We start from the raw sequence: 18856 nt of genomic DNA, 5'->3' as shown, positions 1-18856 counted from the left end.
TTCTTGATTAAGTTAAGGAGAATCCTTTCTCTTCCTAAGTTGCTAATTTTTTTTTCTTAAAATCATGAACAGGTAATGGTTTTATGAAGTGCTTTTTCTGCCTCTACAAAGATAATCATATATTTTTTTCATCTTTATTGACATTTATCTTTATTCCCACTGATTGATTTTAGAATATTAAGCCAGTGTCTCATTCCTGAAATATACTCAACCCTCAAGCTGGCAGTGTTGTATTTTCCTATCCATAATTATTTTTGTTGAGATTTTTGCAGTTATGTTCCTGAGAGATTGGCCTTTAATTTTATCAGATTTGGTATCAAGGTGGTGATGAAATCAAAATGAGTCAGAAAATATTTCTGAAATATTTCTGAAGATATTTCAGAAAAGAAAGTATTTCTTTTCTGGAAGAGTTTGTGTAATTTGACATTTTTTTCCTTACATGTTTGGCTGGAAACTCTTTTGATGACACACTTTAGAACCAGTTTTGTAGGCCACATTTTGGGAAACAATGGCCTAGAACAAAACTTAAGCATGAAATTATCAATTCCTGTCAGTTTGAATGCTCTCACTTTTATTTCCTCCCTGTGCAGCACCAGCCACTTCACCTTTTCTTTCCCGGCTGTGTGGGGCTCAGCTAAGTCAGCACTCAAGAGAGTGGTGAGGTCATCTGAGACCAAGCCTGGTCCTCAGGACTGTGCTCTCTCCCTGCCACCAGGCAGCCTGCCCCAGCCTGCTCAGCCATCGCCACACTCCTCTGACAGAATGAATGCCCTTGACGGCATTCCCTTCAAGGTGCCCAATGGCTTTGTGATAGGCACAAAGTCCCTTCCTGGGCCAGAACTCAGCATCCCAGCCTGCAGGGAGCTTCTGCTGGGTTCTATGGTAAGTGTATCTGTCTGTCCATTTATCTCTTGTCTCTGCTCCTCTAGATCTGATGCTGAGACTCATGGGCCTTGTTCCTTGATTTTAAAGGGCAGCAAGGCCAGGGAACCTGGGTGGCTCAGTCAGTTAAGTCTCCAACTCTTGATCTCAGCTCAGGTCTTGATCTCAGGGGTGTGAGTTCAAGTCCCTCATTGGGCTTCACGCTAGGTGTGGAGCCTACATACATACATACATACATGGCAGCAAGTCCATCTCTGGTATGTTCTAGAAAGTTTGGGAAAAATCCAAGGGAAAAGGTGTTTCACGAAGAAGGCTAGTGGCCTGATGATGGGGTTTATTTGAAGCTTAGAATAACAGGAAGCTGCCAATAAAAAGTGACTAAGAGTCATTGCAAAGATACTCCAATTCCTCTTTTCCCTGTTGGCCTGCTGCCATGGTCAAAATTCTACCATTTAGAATCACTCCTGTGAACTAAGACACTATCTCCAGAATCCTCTGTTAAAATGCAGACAGTTACATGGGACACATTAGAAGGGGTTACTATTCCATAGACCCAAAGCACCTCTCCCCCGGAGGTGCCCTGGAAAGCCCCCATGCCCCACAGCTCACACAGGGGGATATGCACCCAGTGTATGCAGTGGTATTGCACACCCTCAAGAGAAACATGATGATCTAACTTCCAGGAGAGTCCCATTTACTTGAAGGTTTAGGGGGAAACCTACTGCATCTGTATTATAACACAGGTCATGAGAGAGGACGCAGAATTCACATGAATTTTTACAAACGGAAGAACGAGATTGCCAAAAACTCTGAAACTGGTATTGGGCCTCTCAGAGTCTTGTGTGCCTTGTGTGCCTTCTTCATTGTCTGCAGGGTACTTGGTAAAAAACTCTGAGGCTCTAGGGCGGCCCTCACTCATTTTGCACATGAGGAACTTGAAGTCCAGAGAAGGGAAGTCATTTGTCCAAAGTTAGTGGAGATAGTAAGGTGTTAACCCAGGTGTTATCTCCAAATCATTGTGTATTCGCTCAGAGCAGGATCGGAGCATGAAACACTGGACGAGTGATGTTCTGAGGCAGAAAACTGGGTTGTAGGAAGTCAGGTGCAGAAAGTACCATCCACGAAAGAGGAAGGGGCTTGAGTGGCTCGGGGGCCCAGGAACAGGAGACTCGGTGCCGTTTTGCTTTATCGACAGACCCTTAGGACCAAGGTGTCCAGAAGGGAAATACACTCTGTAAAACCCAGAGCCCAGTGTCCACGGGCCAATAGTCTGTGGGGTGGGAGCTCTGACTCTTCCCAGGCAGCCTGCACTGTGGGCCTGTGTCGTCCGGAAAAGGAATTCGCTTGATGAAGCTCCAGCCAAGGTGGATTATCACAGCTTTCCCCTCCCTGCTGAGCTCAGACCAAGCCGAGAAGAGACTATCCTAAACGTTACTTCTCTTAGAAGCAGAACTGGGAAACTTTCTACCAAGTCCATGTCTGGTGTCCTCGCCCAGGTGCTGAGCCTGGCTCTGACCCCTACTCTCAGGGAGGGTATCTGTACTCCCCGGAGCCTAAACTCCTCTAAACTCCATGGAGTTTAGCCTCTAAACTCCAGGTTAACAGTTTAGCCTCTCCTACTAAGTCCCCTTGAGTTCATCGGGCTATATTCCCAGTGTTTAGAACCTGGAATACATTTCCCATAACAATGATGTTCTAGGTAGTGCTTAGATTACCAGGTGAACCTACAGTGGTCTAAAGGGAAGAAGTAAGCTACTGTTAGCCCCTGCTTAGGTGCTCTGTGTACAGTCACTCTTCTCTCTCCTATTTATGATAACCCTTTTAGCAGGCATGTTTTCCTACCCCATGGCACAGGAAACCAAAGTTCCCACTCAACGGATGTACTTGCGAGTGACACAGCCAGGATTCCAACACTTGTCTGTCAGACCCCAAAGCCCATGTCCACCCCTTCCCCTCCGCTGCCTTCACCCTTCCTTCCATACTTAAAGCCTTGGCAACTCTGTGTTTTTATTGTTTCGCAGTTTTCCCTTTAATTAGAGTGAACTGCCCTAACAAAAAAAAAATATATTCTTAGTGAAAAAATACATTCACATGGTTTAAAAATGAAAAAAAAAAAAAAAAAAAAGAAAAAGATTACAAAATTATATAGAGCGGAGGTTAACAAACATTTTCTATAAAAGACCAGGTAGTAAAAACTGGCAATTACTCAACTCTGCTGCTTAGAGAAAAAGCCAGAGTTCTGGAAAGGAGTGGGTGGGTATAACTGTGTTCAAATAACAGTTTACCGGGCGCCTGGGTGGCTCAGTGGGTTGGGCCGCTGCCTTCGGCTCAGGTCATGGTCTCAGGGGCCTGGGATTGAGTCCCGCATCGGGCTCTCTGCTCAGCGGCGAGCCTGCTTCCCTCTCTCTCTCTCTCTGCCTGCCTCTCCATCTACTTGTGATTTCTCTCTGTCAAATAAATAAAATCTTAAAAAAAAAAAAAAACAAATAACAGTTTACCTACAAAAGCAGTGGGTGTGTGCAGCGTGGCCCACAGGCAGCTTGAAGGCCTTGGGAGAGCAAACAGTCGTCCACTGACACCTTCCCATTGACCCAGTTCCCCAGCTCCACACCCTCACTGGGGATATCTGTTGCTCATTTTCTCTGTATTTTTCTGGGGATATTTATGTGTATAGAGACAAGCAAGTACAGCTATTTCCTCCCTTTTTACACCAATGGTAGCATGTTATATACACTGTTCTTCTTGACTTTTGTACTGCATATATTTTAAGATCTTTCTTTATTGGTACATAAAAAGCTTCTTCAGTTTCATTTGTCACTGTGTGGCATTGCATTACGTGGCTATATCCTACTTTCTTGAATGGGTGCCCTCTTTATGGACTCTTGGGTTCTTCTCAGTCTCTTGTCATGATAAACAGTGCTGCTGGGAATGATGATATGCATGTGTCCTTTTGAATTTCTTTAAGCATTTTTCCAAATTTTCCTCCATAGGAGTCATACTGATTTCCATCCCAGCCAGCACTCTACAGGAGGTCACATGCGCCCCCGCCAACAGAGTGTCCTCAGACTTCGGGTCTTTGCTGAGGAGTAGGCAGATGGTATCTCAGGGTAGCTGTGATTTGCCTTTCTCTTATCACGAGTGAAGTTAAGCAACTCTTCGTGTGTTTAGAAGACATGTGTGTGGCTTTTTTCTGTGGACTATCCATATCTTTTGCTCCTTTCCCATTGAACTGTTGATCTTTTTCCAATCTATTTCTAACACTTCCTATATTAGTAAATTTAGCCCTTTGTCTCTTATGTGAGTGCTGTTTTTCCCCCACTTTGCCATTTATCTTTGACCTTGCTTGTGGTATATTTGCATGCAGATTTTGCACATGTGTGTATCTGTACTTTTATGGCTTTGGGAAAGGCTTTCCCCACTTGAGGACATCTCTTCTGTTTTTTCCTAGTACTTTAATAGTTTCATACATACATTTAAATTTTGGTCCTTTTGGAATTAATTCTTTTGTATAACGTGAGAATGGATCCAACTTTATTTTCTTCAAGCCAGCTAACATACTTTATTGGCTAGTCCCTCTTTTTCCCATTGTTTGAGATGCCCCCTTTATTATTTCCTAAAGCCCCATAGATATTAAGGTCTATTTCTGGACTTCCTATTCTATACCTGCATCTGTACCAATACCATAGTTTCAATTGACATTTTATAATATGATTAAACAGCCAGTAGGGCCAGTTCCCTCTCCCTATTTACCATTTTGTGCCCAGTCTTTTGGCACTTCTGTTGTTTGTTTTTCATATGAACTTTAGAATTATCTTGCTTAGTTCCATAAATCATTAAGTGTTGGTATTGATGTTGGGTCTTGGTATCTTTTCGTCCCAAGTCCCATCAGCTGTCTTGAAACCGCCTTAGTCTCTTTCTCTCCATGTCTGCCTCATCACTCTTCACGTGGTCTTTTTCCCTCCTCTGTCCTTCACAACCTGCCTGTTTTGCTTCAATCCCTTCATCCAGCTGTTTATTCTGCACATACTTACAAATGTCCACCCTGTGTCAGGCCTGCCTGTGCCCTGGGGATGCAGAGAGGAATAAGACACAGTCCCTTACCTCAGTCAGGAAGCAATGCTAGAACGGCCTAGTTAGGTTCCTCTCCTCAACCTGGGGTTATGTCAGGAGAGAAGGGGGCGGAACCTGTGATCTACGTGTCTGAGTACCTGTCTTTCTGCCTCTCCTTCCCCCCACAAATACCACCTCCCCCAGCTTCGTTCTTCCTTCATTGACCATCATAGAGCACTGAAAGAGCCTTTTAAACAATTTTACATTTTTTAACAGAATTTTGTATTTCTGGTTCTTACTTTTTTTTTTTAAAGATTTTATTTATTCACTTGTCAGAGAGAGCGCGAGCGAGCACATGCAGACAGAATGGCAGGAAGAGACAGAGAGAGAAGCAGGCCCCCCGCCGAGCAAGGAGCCCGATGCGGGACTCGATCCCAGGAACGCCGGGATCATGACTTGAGCCGAAGGCAGCTGCTCAACCAACTGAGCCACCCAGGCGTTCTTACTTTTAAAAGTGGGCAGCAGATAAATAATTTATTTTTGACTCAATTCTAAATTCTCAAGTTAGATTATTTATGTAAACTCCAGACTGCTTATTTAGGTGGCCTGATATGTAGTGAGAAAACACTACTGTCAGGTGGACAGAGGAATCCCAGCTCAAACTACTTGACACCAATCTGATTTCCAGCAATTTGAAGATTTTGAGTCTCAATTTCATATTCAGCAAAGAGAAATAACACTATAACATACTTAGTGGGGTTTAACAGAGATTAGTGATTTTTATGTTTCCTGGACCTCAGAGTAACCTCTGATGGCAACAAGGGGAAGGAGAGGTTTGTGTGCTGAGTGGGCCTCCAGGGCTGAGTGCTCACTGGCAAATGGTGCTGGGTGAAAATTCAAGTTCAAGTGAAAGTGTCTTTGCTAAAAACAAGGTTTTTTGGAGACTTTTTTTTTTAAAGCTGCTGTTGTTCAATTACATACTGAATGGCAAAGGGACTTGGGATTTGGGGTTTCAATTACTTAATGGCAAAGGGACTGTTTCATTGTGCTAACCTAATTCCTCATTATGTCCTTGGGCAGAGTTAACCCATTCAGTTGTTACTGCTATCCATCGATCCCAGTGCTTGCTAAAACTGGGGCTGAGGGTGGGTGGTAATAAGTGCCTGGCGTTCAGAAACAGAAGCTGCCCAGGCCTGACAAATTTTTGGCTGAACAAAGGGGGCACGGTAGGGGTGGGCCCTTGGCCCTGCTTTGGGCCCAAGAGCCTCACATCCCCTTCTTCTTGCAGCACGACTTCAGCCTGGAGAGGAGGGTGCTCTTCTGGGTGGAGGCAGTCATCCGGGGACCCTGCCCCGTCCAATGCGACGCCCTGGGAATGGCATCGGCCCCTCCGGCCTGGCTCTTGCTGGTCGGCTCAGAACCTGAGCCAGTGCCCCCACCAGCTGCAGACACCTGCCCCGAGGCCAGACCCCAGCTGCAGCTAGATGAGGAGGAGGAGAAAGAGGAGGAGGTCAAGGAAGAGGAGGAGGAGGAGTTGGAAGAGAACCAGGAGGAGGCCCACGTAGAGGAAGAAGCCGCCTCTGCCAACGAGGAAGAGCCAGGTTCCTGCAGCCCCCTGTCCAGCTCCCCCGCGAGCGCTGGCCCGGGCCATTCCCGGTGCTCGCTGGACTTGCTGCGTGGCGTGAAGTCGGAGCTGGCCGGGGCGCGCCGGCGGCTCTCGGAGGGCCGGCTGTCCGTTCGCCCCCGCGCCCTCCTGCACCGCATCCGCCACCGGGCGCTGAGCCTCTGCCCCAGCCCCGCGCCGAGTCCCGGCCCGGTGCTGCCCGCGGGCCCTGCGCCCACGCTCCCCAACGCCCCCGCGCCGCCCCCACGGCCCTCCACGGCTGGCGCCATGCCCCCGCTGCGGAGCCACAAGCCCACGGTCGCGGTAAGGAACCCCAGCTCAGCAGCAAGGCCCCCAGTAGTCTGGGGTCCCAGCCTGATCCGCAGCCCTCGTTCCCTCCTCTCTGCTCTCCTTCCTGCCTTTACTTGTTCTCACCTAGCCGGGTACCATGCTGGCCTTCCTACGGCCCTTGACCTAGACGAGTCCCTGCTCAGAAGCCCCATTCCCTGTTTTCTGCTGTGTCTGTTTTCCTTCTGTTGGGACCCACGCCACAATAACTGTAATCATCCAGTATCTGTCTCTTCCCATGCAGTATGAATTTTTTTTAGGGCGGGGATTGGAGGGCCTTCATTTTTGTTTCCAGGGCACCCAGCAGCAGATTGGCCCCTGGGGGTGCTCCTGGAATGTCCATTGAATGAATGAATGTGCCTCAAATCTAAGGCTTCCCACCCAGTGCGGCTTCCTTTGGGATGGGTAAGCTGGAGGCTCAAATCAAAGGTTGCTCCCTGAGCAGTTACTTCCTGCTGCCCAGGAAGTAACATTGACTGAGGGAGAGTTGGCCAGGGAGAGGTGGGACAAGGCAGTGCCTGTAGTGGGAGAGATCAGGTGCTGAGAGGGGACAGTTTTTGCCGACTGGGAAGGCTTCGGGACAGAGGATGTGCTCCTGGAAGAACCAGGAGTAGAAGTGAATTTAAAGTGAAACCAGTGAAGCTTAAACCTCAAACCCCTCTTGGGGCCTCTTGGCCTCTTCCAAGGCTTTATATCTAATGTGCCTTTTTTAAGAGGCCCAAATTATGTTAAGTACCAAACTCCATAAAGCCTGGATCTGGACAGATGGAGTGGGTCAGGAATGAGAGCCAAAGGGCACAATGGGACACAGTTTTCTGTCCCCTAGCTGCCCTATTGTTGGGCCAAGAGATGCAACAGAATAAGGCCCAGGTGAAATTTAAATCCAAAAGACAGACTAGAGGTCTGACTTTTCCCACTCATGGGTGTGTGACCTCTGGAGAGTCACTGAACTGCCCTGAGCTCTCCCTGGGTCACTTTACCACACACAGTTAGTTAGGGCAAACGCAGAGCACAGGCTCCGTAAACTGGGCAGGCGGCGCCATATCAAGGGCCAGACGTTGATGCCAGGATGGCTCTTTCCTGATCCAGATTAAATGTAACTCTAGCAACAACCGTCCTTGTTCTGCAGAGGAGAAAACTGAGGCAGAGAACAGCTAAGAATCATTTTTAAGGTCACAAGAGTAGATTCAGATCCTAAGATTTGGATGTCTTCCAGTTTGAGGGTCAAAAGCAGACCCTAGGGAAAGCTCATGGCAGGAGAACCCCTGAAAAGTTAGGGATGGGTGGACAATTCATGTCAAACATATACTCTCTTCCCCAGGAGCCAGGGCAGCAGCTGGGCTTTCCCTGGGGAGAAGGGGACAGGGCAGTCTGGTTAGGGTGGGCAGGTGGGTGCTTCTTCATGGGGAATGGGTGAAGGGTGATGCTGGCCAAACCCGCTGAAGTGCCTTCGAGCCACCCTCCTTACTCTAGGGCCAGTGTGCCCAGTCCCTACCCTGCTCCACGCCCTACCAAACCTCAGCCCAGCCAACCTGAAGAAGGAAGAAGATCCAGCCCTGCTTCCCCCTCACTAAGGTGTAGGGTAAAGAACCCCGAATGTGATTCTGAGCAGGGCTCAGGTCCCAAGTGTGTGTTGCTTCCCCAGTCATTAACTTCTCTGAACCTCAATTTCAATGTCTGTGAAATGGGATAATAGGGATGGACCTATCATATTTCTCCTGCGGGAGAATGTCCTGCCTTGCCGGGTATCACCTCCAGAGGCAACTGACACACCCAGCCTGTCTCTATTTCAGTCCCTCAGCCCCTACACCTGCCTGCCGCCTCTTGGCGGCGTGCCTCAGCATCTCAGCACCTGCAGATCACACCCCACTTCTGCTGACCTGCTGTCTGCCCTGAGCCAGGAGGAGCAAGACCTCATCGCACCCGTAGTTGCCCTGGGGTATCCCCTGCATAGGGCCATCACGGCTCTGCAGAAGACAGGGCGGCAGAGCCTGAGCCAGGTAGGTAAAGGAGGACCCCTGAGCTTGGGGGGCTGTGGGGACCCCTGAGCCAGGTGTGTGGCCAAGTAGTTTTTATCTTTAACTTGAAAAAGTTTTGTTTCCTTCTCTTTAGAAGCAGAACCTTTAGCCTGGCATTAATTGTTGAGGGTTATGAGCAAGTTTCTGGACCCTGGTGCTATTTTATCCATAAGGGTTTATCAGGAGTCCCCATGGCCATTTGGAGAGTTGTAATATTCTTCTCCTGTCCCAGTCTCTGCCCCAAGCACAGGGGGCTGAAGCTTTGGGCAGCCAGTAATCTCTCCAGAGATACCCAGTAGAACTTTCTGCAATGAGAGAGATGTTTTATACCTGGGTTGTCCAATACAGTAGACACTGGCCTTATGTGACTACTTGAAATATGGCTAGTGTGACTAAGAAACTGAACTTTTTGTTTCACTTAATTGTAATTAATTTAAATTAAAATAGCCAGATGTAGCTGCTGGCTACCATAGGGATGGCAGAGCTCTAACCACTCCCCTCAAAGAGCAGTTTATCCATATTCATATCCATCTCTTTCTCTTTTGATCTACCCATCCATCCACTTCATCTAGTCCACAGTATTTACTCGGCACCTCCTAGGTGGTCAGATGGAGCTAGAAGCTATGGGGAGGAACCTCCCCTTGGTGGAAGGGGCTGCAAAGAATTTATGGCCATCCTTAATCGAGCACAAGGAGGTTCCAGTGATCAGCAAAGGCTCATGGAGGTACCACATCTTGAGCTGGACTTTAAGGATGAATAAACTCTGAATCTGGAGGAAGCAGAAGGGAGAATATTCCAAGCAGGAGGAACAGTCTGAGCAAAGGAGTGGAGGCAACGGGGCAGGGTTTGGGAGGCCCTGATCCAGCCGGTCTCTCTGGAGTGCAGAGTGCATGATGCAGGCTGGTGAGAGACAGGACAGGGAAGGGGGTGGTGAGGGCAGATTGAGGGTGCCTTGAAGGCTGAGCTGAGAAGTTTATAAATGACCCACTCACAAAAGGGAGGCATGGAAGGATTATGAGTAGGGGCAGGAGGTGACATGGAATGCCACTGCCTGATCCCCCCTTCTCCCACCTGAAGGTCACATCTTGCTTCCCATTGTTTTCTGCACATGGGAACTCTTTCGGTTGGAAAGCTGAGCTGCAGATATCAAAAGGTCCCAGGGCAGTTGGCACTTCTTCCTTTCTTCTATCTCTGCTCCGTCACCATCAGAGGGTTTGGATACTCTCTCCGTAATGTCTGACGGCTGTCATATGTTGGGTCCCTGAGGTCCAGAGCTGCCTGCTTCTGGATAAGGGAGGGATAGAAGGAGAGTGACTCAGACCAGAGCTGAAGCAGGACGTGATGCTGCCAGGCTGAGGAGGTGGGCGAATGCACGTGGCCACCTTCCTCACCCACCCCTGCTCTGTTCTCCTCTGGCTTCATCAGTCCATGCCTTGTCCTGGAGGAAAACTTCCAACATGGCTGCTGACATTCATCCAACACCTTCTTTGTGCCAGGCCCTCAATCTGAGAATATTTGATTAGGTCTTCTCAGTTCTGCAAGGTTGCTACTACTGTCCCTCCCCACTTTGCAGATGAGGAAACTGAGGCCAGGGAGGTTCATATAACCAATCAGTGGAAGAGCCGGGGTTCAGGCCAGGCTGGTTTGACTCTGAATCTTTGTTGCCTGGTACTTTCCTCTCATTTACTGGGCGAGAACCTTCCAGGGAAGCACCCAAGACTGATCTGAGATTTAAGAGTAGATCTAAGATTGTCCCCACCTTCACCAACTGCTGAAAGCTAGGACCTGGGCCCAGAAGCTGGCCAGAAGGACTGTGAGGGACCATGGCCACGGTGGGAGCTCTGACATGCCGCCCAGTCCCTTTAGCTCCTGTGACAAGGCTGAGGCCTCAGGCCATCACTGTGGGGGTCTGAGGATGAGTCGGAGCCAGCACGAGGCACTGGCCTCCCCATGGATGGGCTGGAAGAATCCCACTGCATCAGGAACATTGTGTTTCCAGATATGCACTGACCACCTGCCTGGCCAGCCGGATCTCTGGGTGGCCTTCTTCCGTGGTCGTCAGTCAGGAGCCAAGCCCTAAGGTGTGGGCCTGAAGGGCCACTGGATGATGACTCCATCTGTCCTCCCCCACCAAGTGATTATTTCCCTCTATTCTGTGAAGTCCCACCATTAATTGAGCAACTCCTTGGGTTCAGAGTCCTTCCCCCCTTAAAGGATGTACACTATAATAAACCTTTTTGGCTAGAAATTATAGACAGATGGCCCAGGAAGGCGAGCATCAGGTGACAGAGACAGAGCAGTTAGAAGAGCCAGGGAGAAAGGAGGAGATATAAAAGATAAGCTTTGTTCATCGTTCCTTCCTTCCTTCCTTTCACGAGGACTGATGTGCCCACTGGCTGCCTATAGGACAACACAGGTGGCATGTGTGAGCATCCACAGGCCAGGCCCAGACTTGGTATGGGACTCCAGGCACCTCAGGGTGCTTCCCCTCTTTACAGAATGGAGGGGAGGACATGCATTTATAATCAATGAGTGCTGAGGCCCCCATTCTGGGGTGTGAAGGTGACATCCTGGGGCCTGAGGCAGACCTGGTGGCTTCTACAGTCTCATAGGACCAAAAGCTGACCAAGCAGCAGAATGTCTATAACTGTAGATCCCCAGGACCTACTCTGGAGAATCCCAGTCAGCAGATCTGGAGTGTGCAAAAAGGCCTATTGTGTTAAGGATCTGAAGGTGGTTCTGATAGCCAGCCTGCACGGGGTCTACTGGTATGGGTTGAGGTCAGCTGTCCCTTGAGTCAGTGGTTCTCAGCTATGGCTGCACAGAATTACCTGGGGAGCCATACGAATCCCAGTGCGCAGACTGCCTCCCAGACCAATTATATCTGAGCTTCTAGAGACACCCGTCCGAGGCTTATGGGTAGTCATGTCAGAGCTCCCAGGTAGCTGCAGTCAGCACCAAGGCCAAGAACCGTTGCTGTGTTTGAACCAAGAGACCAAGGAGCAGCCACCATCCACGCTTGACTTGCTCTTCTTTTCACCTTTGGAAATCCTGTTCACTTTCAAGGCAGCTCAGAAAACCTCCTCTAGCATTGGGTCCCTGATGGACAAAGCCGAGAGGTCAGGTGATCTAGGTCTTAGTCCTGGGTCCTTGGGCAACCTGCCCACCCTGCTTGGGCCTCTTTCTTACACTGAACAAGGAGAGCTTGGCTGGATGGTTTACAAAACATGCTCAGAGCAAGGTCAGGCATTCTGAGGCGGGAGCACCAGACTCCTGGCTCCCTTGCTCCTGCCCCCCCAGTTCTCCAAGAACAGCTCGATCTTCTCATTATTGTTGACGTCTCCTGATGCTTGGACAGTTTAGAAGCTAAAGCAGTTAGAAAGCACTCATCTGTATGATCCACCTCTAAAGGTCTGTAGAAACCTCCCTGTTCTTCTCCACCTATACCCATAATTCTTATGGCCTGGAACCTTCCTTTGGCATTGGCTCTCTATAAGTGTTGCTTTGATTTGCCCGGGACTCAAGATTTCCTCTATCTGGCTCACCCCGCCTCCCCTACCCCCCCCAAGCAGTGAGCTCCTTGAAGGTAGTTCTTAATTCATCTTAGAAACATGGCATCCATTTATTGAGGTCCTTCTGCCTGCCTTGCTGGGTGCTGGGGACACAGTGGTGATCAAGACTGAAACAACCCTTCCCTCGCTGAGAGAGAGAGAGGAAAATAACTCAAGTTGGACACACTGTGACAGGGGAAGCACAGGGCTATGGGAGCTGCAGGCAAGGCCCCCAGTGGAGACCAGGGCAGAGGCTCCCTAGGGAAGAGGGCTGAGGCTGGCCTTGACCGAGGGAGCGAGATGTGTGGAGGCCTGGGGTGCTGAGGCCGCTGACAGGGGCAGAGGGGAAGGCCTTTGGGCTCTGGTAAGGAGGCAGTACTTCATCCTGAGGGCAAAAGCAGCTTCTGGTGACTAAGCACAGAGTGACCTGAACAGGTTTCCCAGCCCTGTGGTACTTGCTCTGTCCTCCTCCCCTTTCTGGCACCAGAGTTCATATGGGCCCGGGTAGCAGACATGTATGTGTCTAGGGATGGGGTGGGGCTGCCCAGGTGTGGATGCTGAGGCGGCTGCTTCACACAGGTGGGTGCTCACTAGGGAGGGTGACCAGACTGGGATGAGTGGTGGGTGAGGCGCCCGTGCTTCCGGCCTGTCCCACTCCCCACTTAGGGCCTGGGAATCCTTATCTTACCCTGACAGCCCTTTTCCTAGATTATAGCCCCTGGTTGGGGACAATTGGTTAAGAACTTGCTGTTCTCAACCACCCACCCCTGGGTCTCCAGGGGACACCTCTGTCCCTCTTCTCTTGGCTCACAGGGTCTTTGGGGCCATTTTGTGAGTGTGTGGTGGGTTGACTTGTCAGCCTGGTCTGAGCTCAGGCCTGGCTGAGGTTGCCAGGGTGCTTTCTCTATCTCATCCGCTGCCCCTGCCACTGCTCTGACTGCACCACTCCCCGTCCCCACCCCCCACAGTTTCTCAGCTACCTTAGTGCCTGTGACCGGCTGCTGCGGCAAGGCTACGAGGAGGGGCTGGTGGAGGAGGCCATGGAGATGTTCCAGTTCTCCGAGAGCCAGGTCAGCAGGGCCACCTGCCCAGGCCCAGAGTTGGGGGAGGAGATGGGCAGGGGTCCACACATAAGCCTAGTGTGCAGGGGCACACTTGTGCTAGAGTCAGAGCCTTGGGGCCATCAGGAGACAGCCTGCTTGCTGAGCCCCGGGGAGGAGGAGACAGCCCAGGGAGGTGAAGCGTGGGGAAGGGGAGAAGATGGGATGGGGAGGGAAACAGGTGGCAAGACTTTCACATTATTTAGCCAAATTAACACACAAATATTATTGAATGCCCACTCTGTCAGACACCTAGAGAGGAGCCACGTACAGCACAAGGATGCATAAACTCTGCTCGGGCAGTTTGCTGGCTACCTGGGAACCCAGAAAGCAGGCAGCTGTGGGCTCAGTGGTATGTTCTGAGTGCCCAGTGGACATGACCTGTCCTCAGGGTGCTGCTGGCTGTGGCTCTACTGAGCGCTTCTCCGCAGAGGCTGAGGCAAGGACAGAGAGCTTCAGGGGATGCCAGGGGGGAGGGAGGAAGGGAGAAGAAGCAGGCGCTTCTCAGGTACTGGGGCCAGAGGAGGAAGAAAGGCAGAGGCTGCACGGTGTGAAACTTTGGCAGGGTTTGGGGCTTGGGTAGAGACCCCAGGCTGTGCTTCCTCTGGGCACCAGTATGCAGCCTCCTGTTTTCTGCCCCAGTCTCCAAGCACAGGGAGTGAGGAATGAGCTGGAATGGAGGAGTAAAGCCAGGATGGAGCCAGTTGTCAGGCCAGAACCTCCTTCCTTGGCACAGGAAGGGAGGTCCAGGCCCATGTCACCCCAAGGTATAGGAAGAAAAAGCAGGTGCTGCCCAGGACCAGGCTTACCTGAATTGGGCAGTCCATAGCTTTGTGAGAGTAGATACAGTAGGTACCAGGGAGAAGGCTCCACAGGAGGTGACTGGCCTGGCAGTGTCCCCAGCACTCTCTCTTCTTCCCCTTCTTCAGGCAGGGGAGTTCCTGCGCCTCTGGGAACAATTCAGTGCCATGGGCTTCCAGCAGGACCGGATCAAGGAAGTGCTGCTGGTCCACGGCAACCGCAGTGAGCAAGCGCTGGAGGAGCTGGTGGCCTGTGCCCAGTGAGCACTGGCGCATTCCACAATGCCTGTGCATCCCAGTCCTGGGCCAAACCTGGCAATCCATAGTAACTGGATTAGTAAGACTACATAAGAGGGGAACCTGGCTGGCTAAGTTGGAGGTGGCTCTTGATCTCAGGTTTGTGAATTTGAGGCCCACATTGGGTGTTGAGATTACTTTAAAAAAATACACAAATGGGGCATCTGGGTGGCTCAGTGGGTTAAGCCTCTGCCTTCAGTTCAGGTCATCATCCCAGGGTCCTGGGATCAAGCCCCTCATTGGGCTCTCTGCTCAGCAGGGAGCCTGCTTCCCCCTCTCTCTCTGCCTACTTGTGATCTCTGTCAAATAGATAAATAAAATCTTAAAAATTTTTTAAAAAAATATACATAAATAAACTTTGAAAAAAAAAAAAAAGATCACACAAGAGTGACACACACTTATACAAACAATGCCAAAGGTGGAGGTAAATACTGTAGGGGAGGCCAGATTTACCCATTGTAGGTTTTCAGCTGGGGCTCCTCATGGAAAAGACCAATTAAGAAGAGAAAAACATTTTATTTTATTTTTTTAAGATTTTATTTTATTTATTTGACAGAGAGAGACACAGTGAGAGAGGGAAAAACAAGCAGGGGGTGAGGGAGAAGCAGGCTTCCTGCTGAACAGGAAGCCCGATGTGGGGCTCGATCCCAGGACACTGGGATCATGACCTGAGCAGAAGGCAGATGCTTAATGACTGAGCCACCCAGGTGTCCTGAGAAAAAGTTTATTAACACATGTAGCATTTCTACATCATATGGGGGAAACCTCAATGAAAAGGAACTCAAAACAGCAGTTAGAACTCTGGCTTGTATCGCATCTTCAACAAAGAACAGTCAATTTGTATAGAAATGACAGGACAAAGGAAACTGGTTTTGGGGTTCCAGAGATGGAAGCTGTTGGGGGAGGGGGCGGTGTAAATACAGGGAAGTGAACTAGCTGAGTAGGTTTGTTGGCAGATTCTTCTGGAGCATGTCTGGACTGATAAGAATTTGTCTCCAGAAAAGGAGAGTTTATACCTTGCCTTTAGGCAAAATGTGGGGGAGGGTAGAAGGAGATTTTTTCCTGCATTTGTTGCTTCTTAATCACCTTCAACTCAAAATGATTTTTATGTCAAAGAGGCATATTTTTGGGTGACACTCTGGTCTCTTTCAATATGAAAACAATTAGCTGAAAGAGTTGAAAGTCATTGCCTCTGGGGAGGGGCATATGGGGGAGCATAGACAAGGAACTGTGTTTTTTCATAAAACCCTTGTAAAACTACCTGTATTTGACTCTTTTTTTTTTTTTAAAGATTTTGTTTATTTATTTGACAGAGAGAGAGAGAAAGATTGAGATCACAAGTAGGCAGAGAGGCAGGCAGAGAGAAGGGGTAGCAGGCTCCCTGCTGAGCAGAGAGCCCAATGCGGGGCTCGATCCCAGGACTCCAGGACCCTGAGATAATGACCTGAGCTGAAGGCAGAGGCCTAACCCACTGAGCTACTCACGTGCCCCATGTATTTGACTCTTTAAACTATAGGCATGAATAACTTTGATTTTAAGAATAATAAAATAAGTGGTGAGCCATTCTTTTCAGTCCTGTGGGCTCCTAGTTAGTGTGGAAAGAACATCTAACTGTGGTTCAGAAGACCTAATTTCTTATTTTGTTTCTGCTGCTGACTGGCTCAATGCCTCTTTGGGACTCAGTTTCCCTGGGAAAAGTAGAGAGACTGGACTTGGCTGCCATCGATAAGAATCCCCTGAGAGTTTGTTAAAGAGGCCCAGGCCCTCTTCCGGGGTGATCTGATTTAGAAAGTCCAGCTTGGCAGCCCCAGGGATCTATTTTGTTTTTATAAGGAGCTCTCTGGGGAATTAAAAAAAAAAATCTCTTGTTTTTTAACTGGTTTTGTTGTTGTTCGCCTCCACCCATTTCTCCCAACCACTAACCTGGTCTCTGCTATCTATCAACTTGGGGTTTTGGCTTTTTTGTTTTTTTCAGATTCCACATTTAAGAGAAATCATACGGTATTTGTCTTTCTCTGTCTGACTCATTTCACTTAGCGTAACACCCTTGAGGTTCATCCATGTTGTCTCAAATGGCAAAATTTCATTCCTTTTATGGCGGGATAATATTCCATTGCATATTAAACCACGGTATCTTTATTGGTTAATCCATCTGTCGACATTTAGGTTGTTTCCATGTCTTGGCTATTGTAGCTAATGCTGCAGTGAACTTGGGGGAGCATCTATTATTCTGAGTGAGTGAGTGTTTTTGTTTTTGTTTTCTTTTAAATAAACACCCAGAGTGGAATTGCCAATCATCTGGTAGGTCTATTTTTAGGTCTATGTTTGAGGAACCTGCCTATGGTTTTCCACAGTGGCTGCACCAATTTACAATCCCACCAACAGTGCACAAGGATTTTTCTCCACATCCTCGCCAATACTTGTTATCTCTTGTCTTTTTGATGATAGCCATTCTGACAGGTGGAAGTCATATTCCATGGGGTTTTGATTTGCATTTCCCTCAGGAGTAATGCTCTTGAGCATATTTTCATGTACCTGTTGGCTATCTATATGTCTTCTTTGAAAAAATGTCTATTCAGGGCACCTGGGTGGCTCAGTGAATTAAGCCTCTGACTTCAGTTCAGGTCGTGATCTTGGGGTCCTAGAATGGAGTCCTGCGTCGGGCTCCCAGCTTGGCGGGGAGTCTGCTTGTCCCCTCCTTCTGCCCTTCCCCCCACCTGTGTGCACATGCACACACACTCTCAAATAAATAAAACAAAGTCTTAAAAAAGAAAGAAAGAAAAAAGAAAAGTGTCTATTAATCTGTTGTTGGGTTACGTGAGTTCCTTATATATTTTGGATATTAGCCCCTTATCAGATATATGATTCACAAATATTTCTCCCATTCAGTAGTTGCCTTTTCATTTTGTTGATGGTCTCTTTTGTTATGAAGAATCTTATTTTCCACTTGTTTTTTTGTTTTGTTTTGCTTTTGTTGCTTTTGCTTTTGGTGTCAGATTCAAAAAATCATCGCCAAGACCTATGTCAAGGAGCCCACCACCTATTTTGTCTTCTAGGAGGTTTATGGCTTCAGGTCTTCCATTCTAGTGTTCAACCCATTTTCAGTTAATGTTTGTGTATGCTGTAAGACGGCAGATGAGTTTCATTCTTCTGTATGTGGCAGTCCCGTTTTCCTAACATCATTTATTAAAGAGACTGTCCTTTCCCCAGTGTATATTCTTGGCCCCTTTGTTATAAATTAATTGACTATATATGGGTGGGCTCTCTTCTGTTCAGTTGATCTGTGTGTCTGTTTTTATGCCAGTACCTCTGGGGATTCTTTTTTTTTTTTTTTTTTTAAGATTTTATTTACTTTTTGAGAGAGAGAAAGTATGCTCATGAGCAGGGTTGGTGGGCGGGGAGGGTTAGGAGGAAGGGACAGAGGGAGAAGGAGACTCCCCACCAAACAGGGAAGCCAATGTGAGGCTCCATCCCAGAAGACCCTGTGATGACTCTCAGCCAAAGGCTGATGCTTAACTGACTGAGCCACCCAGGCGCCCCATCCTCTGGAGATTCTTATTCAATATATTGGGCCCACGGCCAGTATGTGTAACCCTCAGGGCCTCCTGCTCTGACAGCCTGTCAGTCTTTCCTCATTTGTGGAGTAGGCAGTTTGGAACCAGAATTGTCTCCAGTCACTGAAGCCTATCCTCTGGAGGACCCCAGAGACTGAGGAGACCAGTTGCTGGAGCTGCCCATGACTCAGGCAAGTCTTGGCTCTGGCCAAGACTCCAGTGCCCTTGCCCTTCCCAGCCGGCCCTATGCAAAGACCTAGAGCAGTTACCACGGAATTAAGACTGCTCAACCTCCTCTACACAGCGAGCAGGACTGGACCTGGACCTGAGGCCTGGAGAAGACCAAAATCTTCCATGTTTTTCATGGCTCCAAACCAGACATGTTGTTTGAATGTTTAGTGAGGACTTCTGCAGGCCTATCCTGACCTAAACAGCAAGTCTGGGACCAGAACCTAGGACTCCTCAGGTCTGTCCAGCCCCTGGGTGCCTTCCGCTAAGCCTCGATGTCTGCCAACTTGAAATCACATAAAAAATATGCTTTGGCCCTAAAACTTGCTTTGAGTCACTTGCAGGCAATGCAAAACTATTTGAGAACATTGGCAAGGCGGCATAAAGTCGGTCAAAAATAAAACTGCATTTGAGAAAGAATAAAA

At 48.8% G+C, this 18856-nt stretch overlaps 1 protein-coding gene across 1 annotated transcript; it reads left to right on the top strand.

Moving 5' to 3' along the window:
- The first annotated feature begins 598 nt into the window (after positions 1–598).
- Positions 599–18856, top strand: UBAP1L (ubiquitin associated protein 1 like). The gene is made up of 5 exons (XM_059180809.1): positions 599–882; positions 6221–6859; positions 8677–8883; positions 13421–13522; positions 14482–18856. Exons 1-5 carry the CDS (start codon positions 763–765, stop codon positions 14614–14616), a joined length of 1203 nt encoding a protein of 400 aa, XP_059036792.1. The 5' UTR covers positions 599–762; the 3' UTR covers positions 14617–18856.

Source organism: Mustela lutreola, chromosome 7 (genome assembly GCF_030435805.1).
Source record: "Mustela lutreola isolate mMusLut2 chromosome 7, mMusLut2.pri, whole genome shotgun sequence".
NCBI lineage: Eukaryota > Metazoa > Chordata > Mammalia > Carnivora > Mustelidae > Mustela > Mustela lutreola.
The sequence above is the reverse complement of the archived record's forward strand: the minus strand, read 5'-3'. Positions and strand labels throughout refer to the sequence as shown.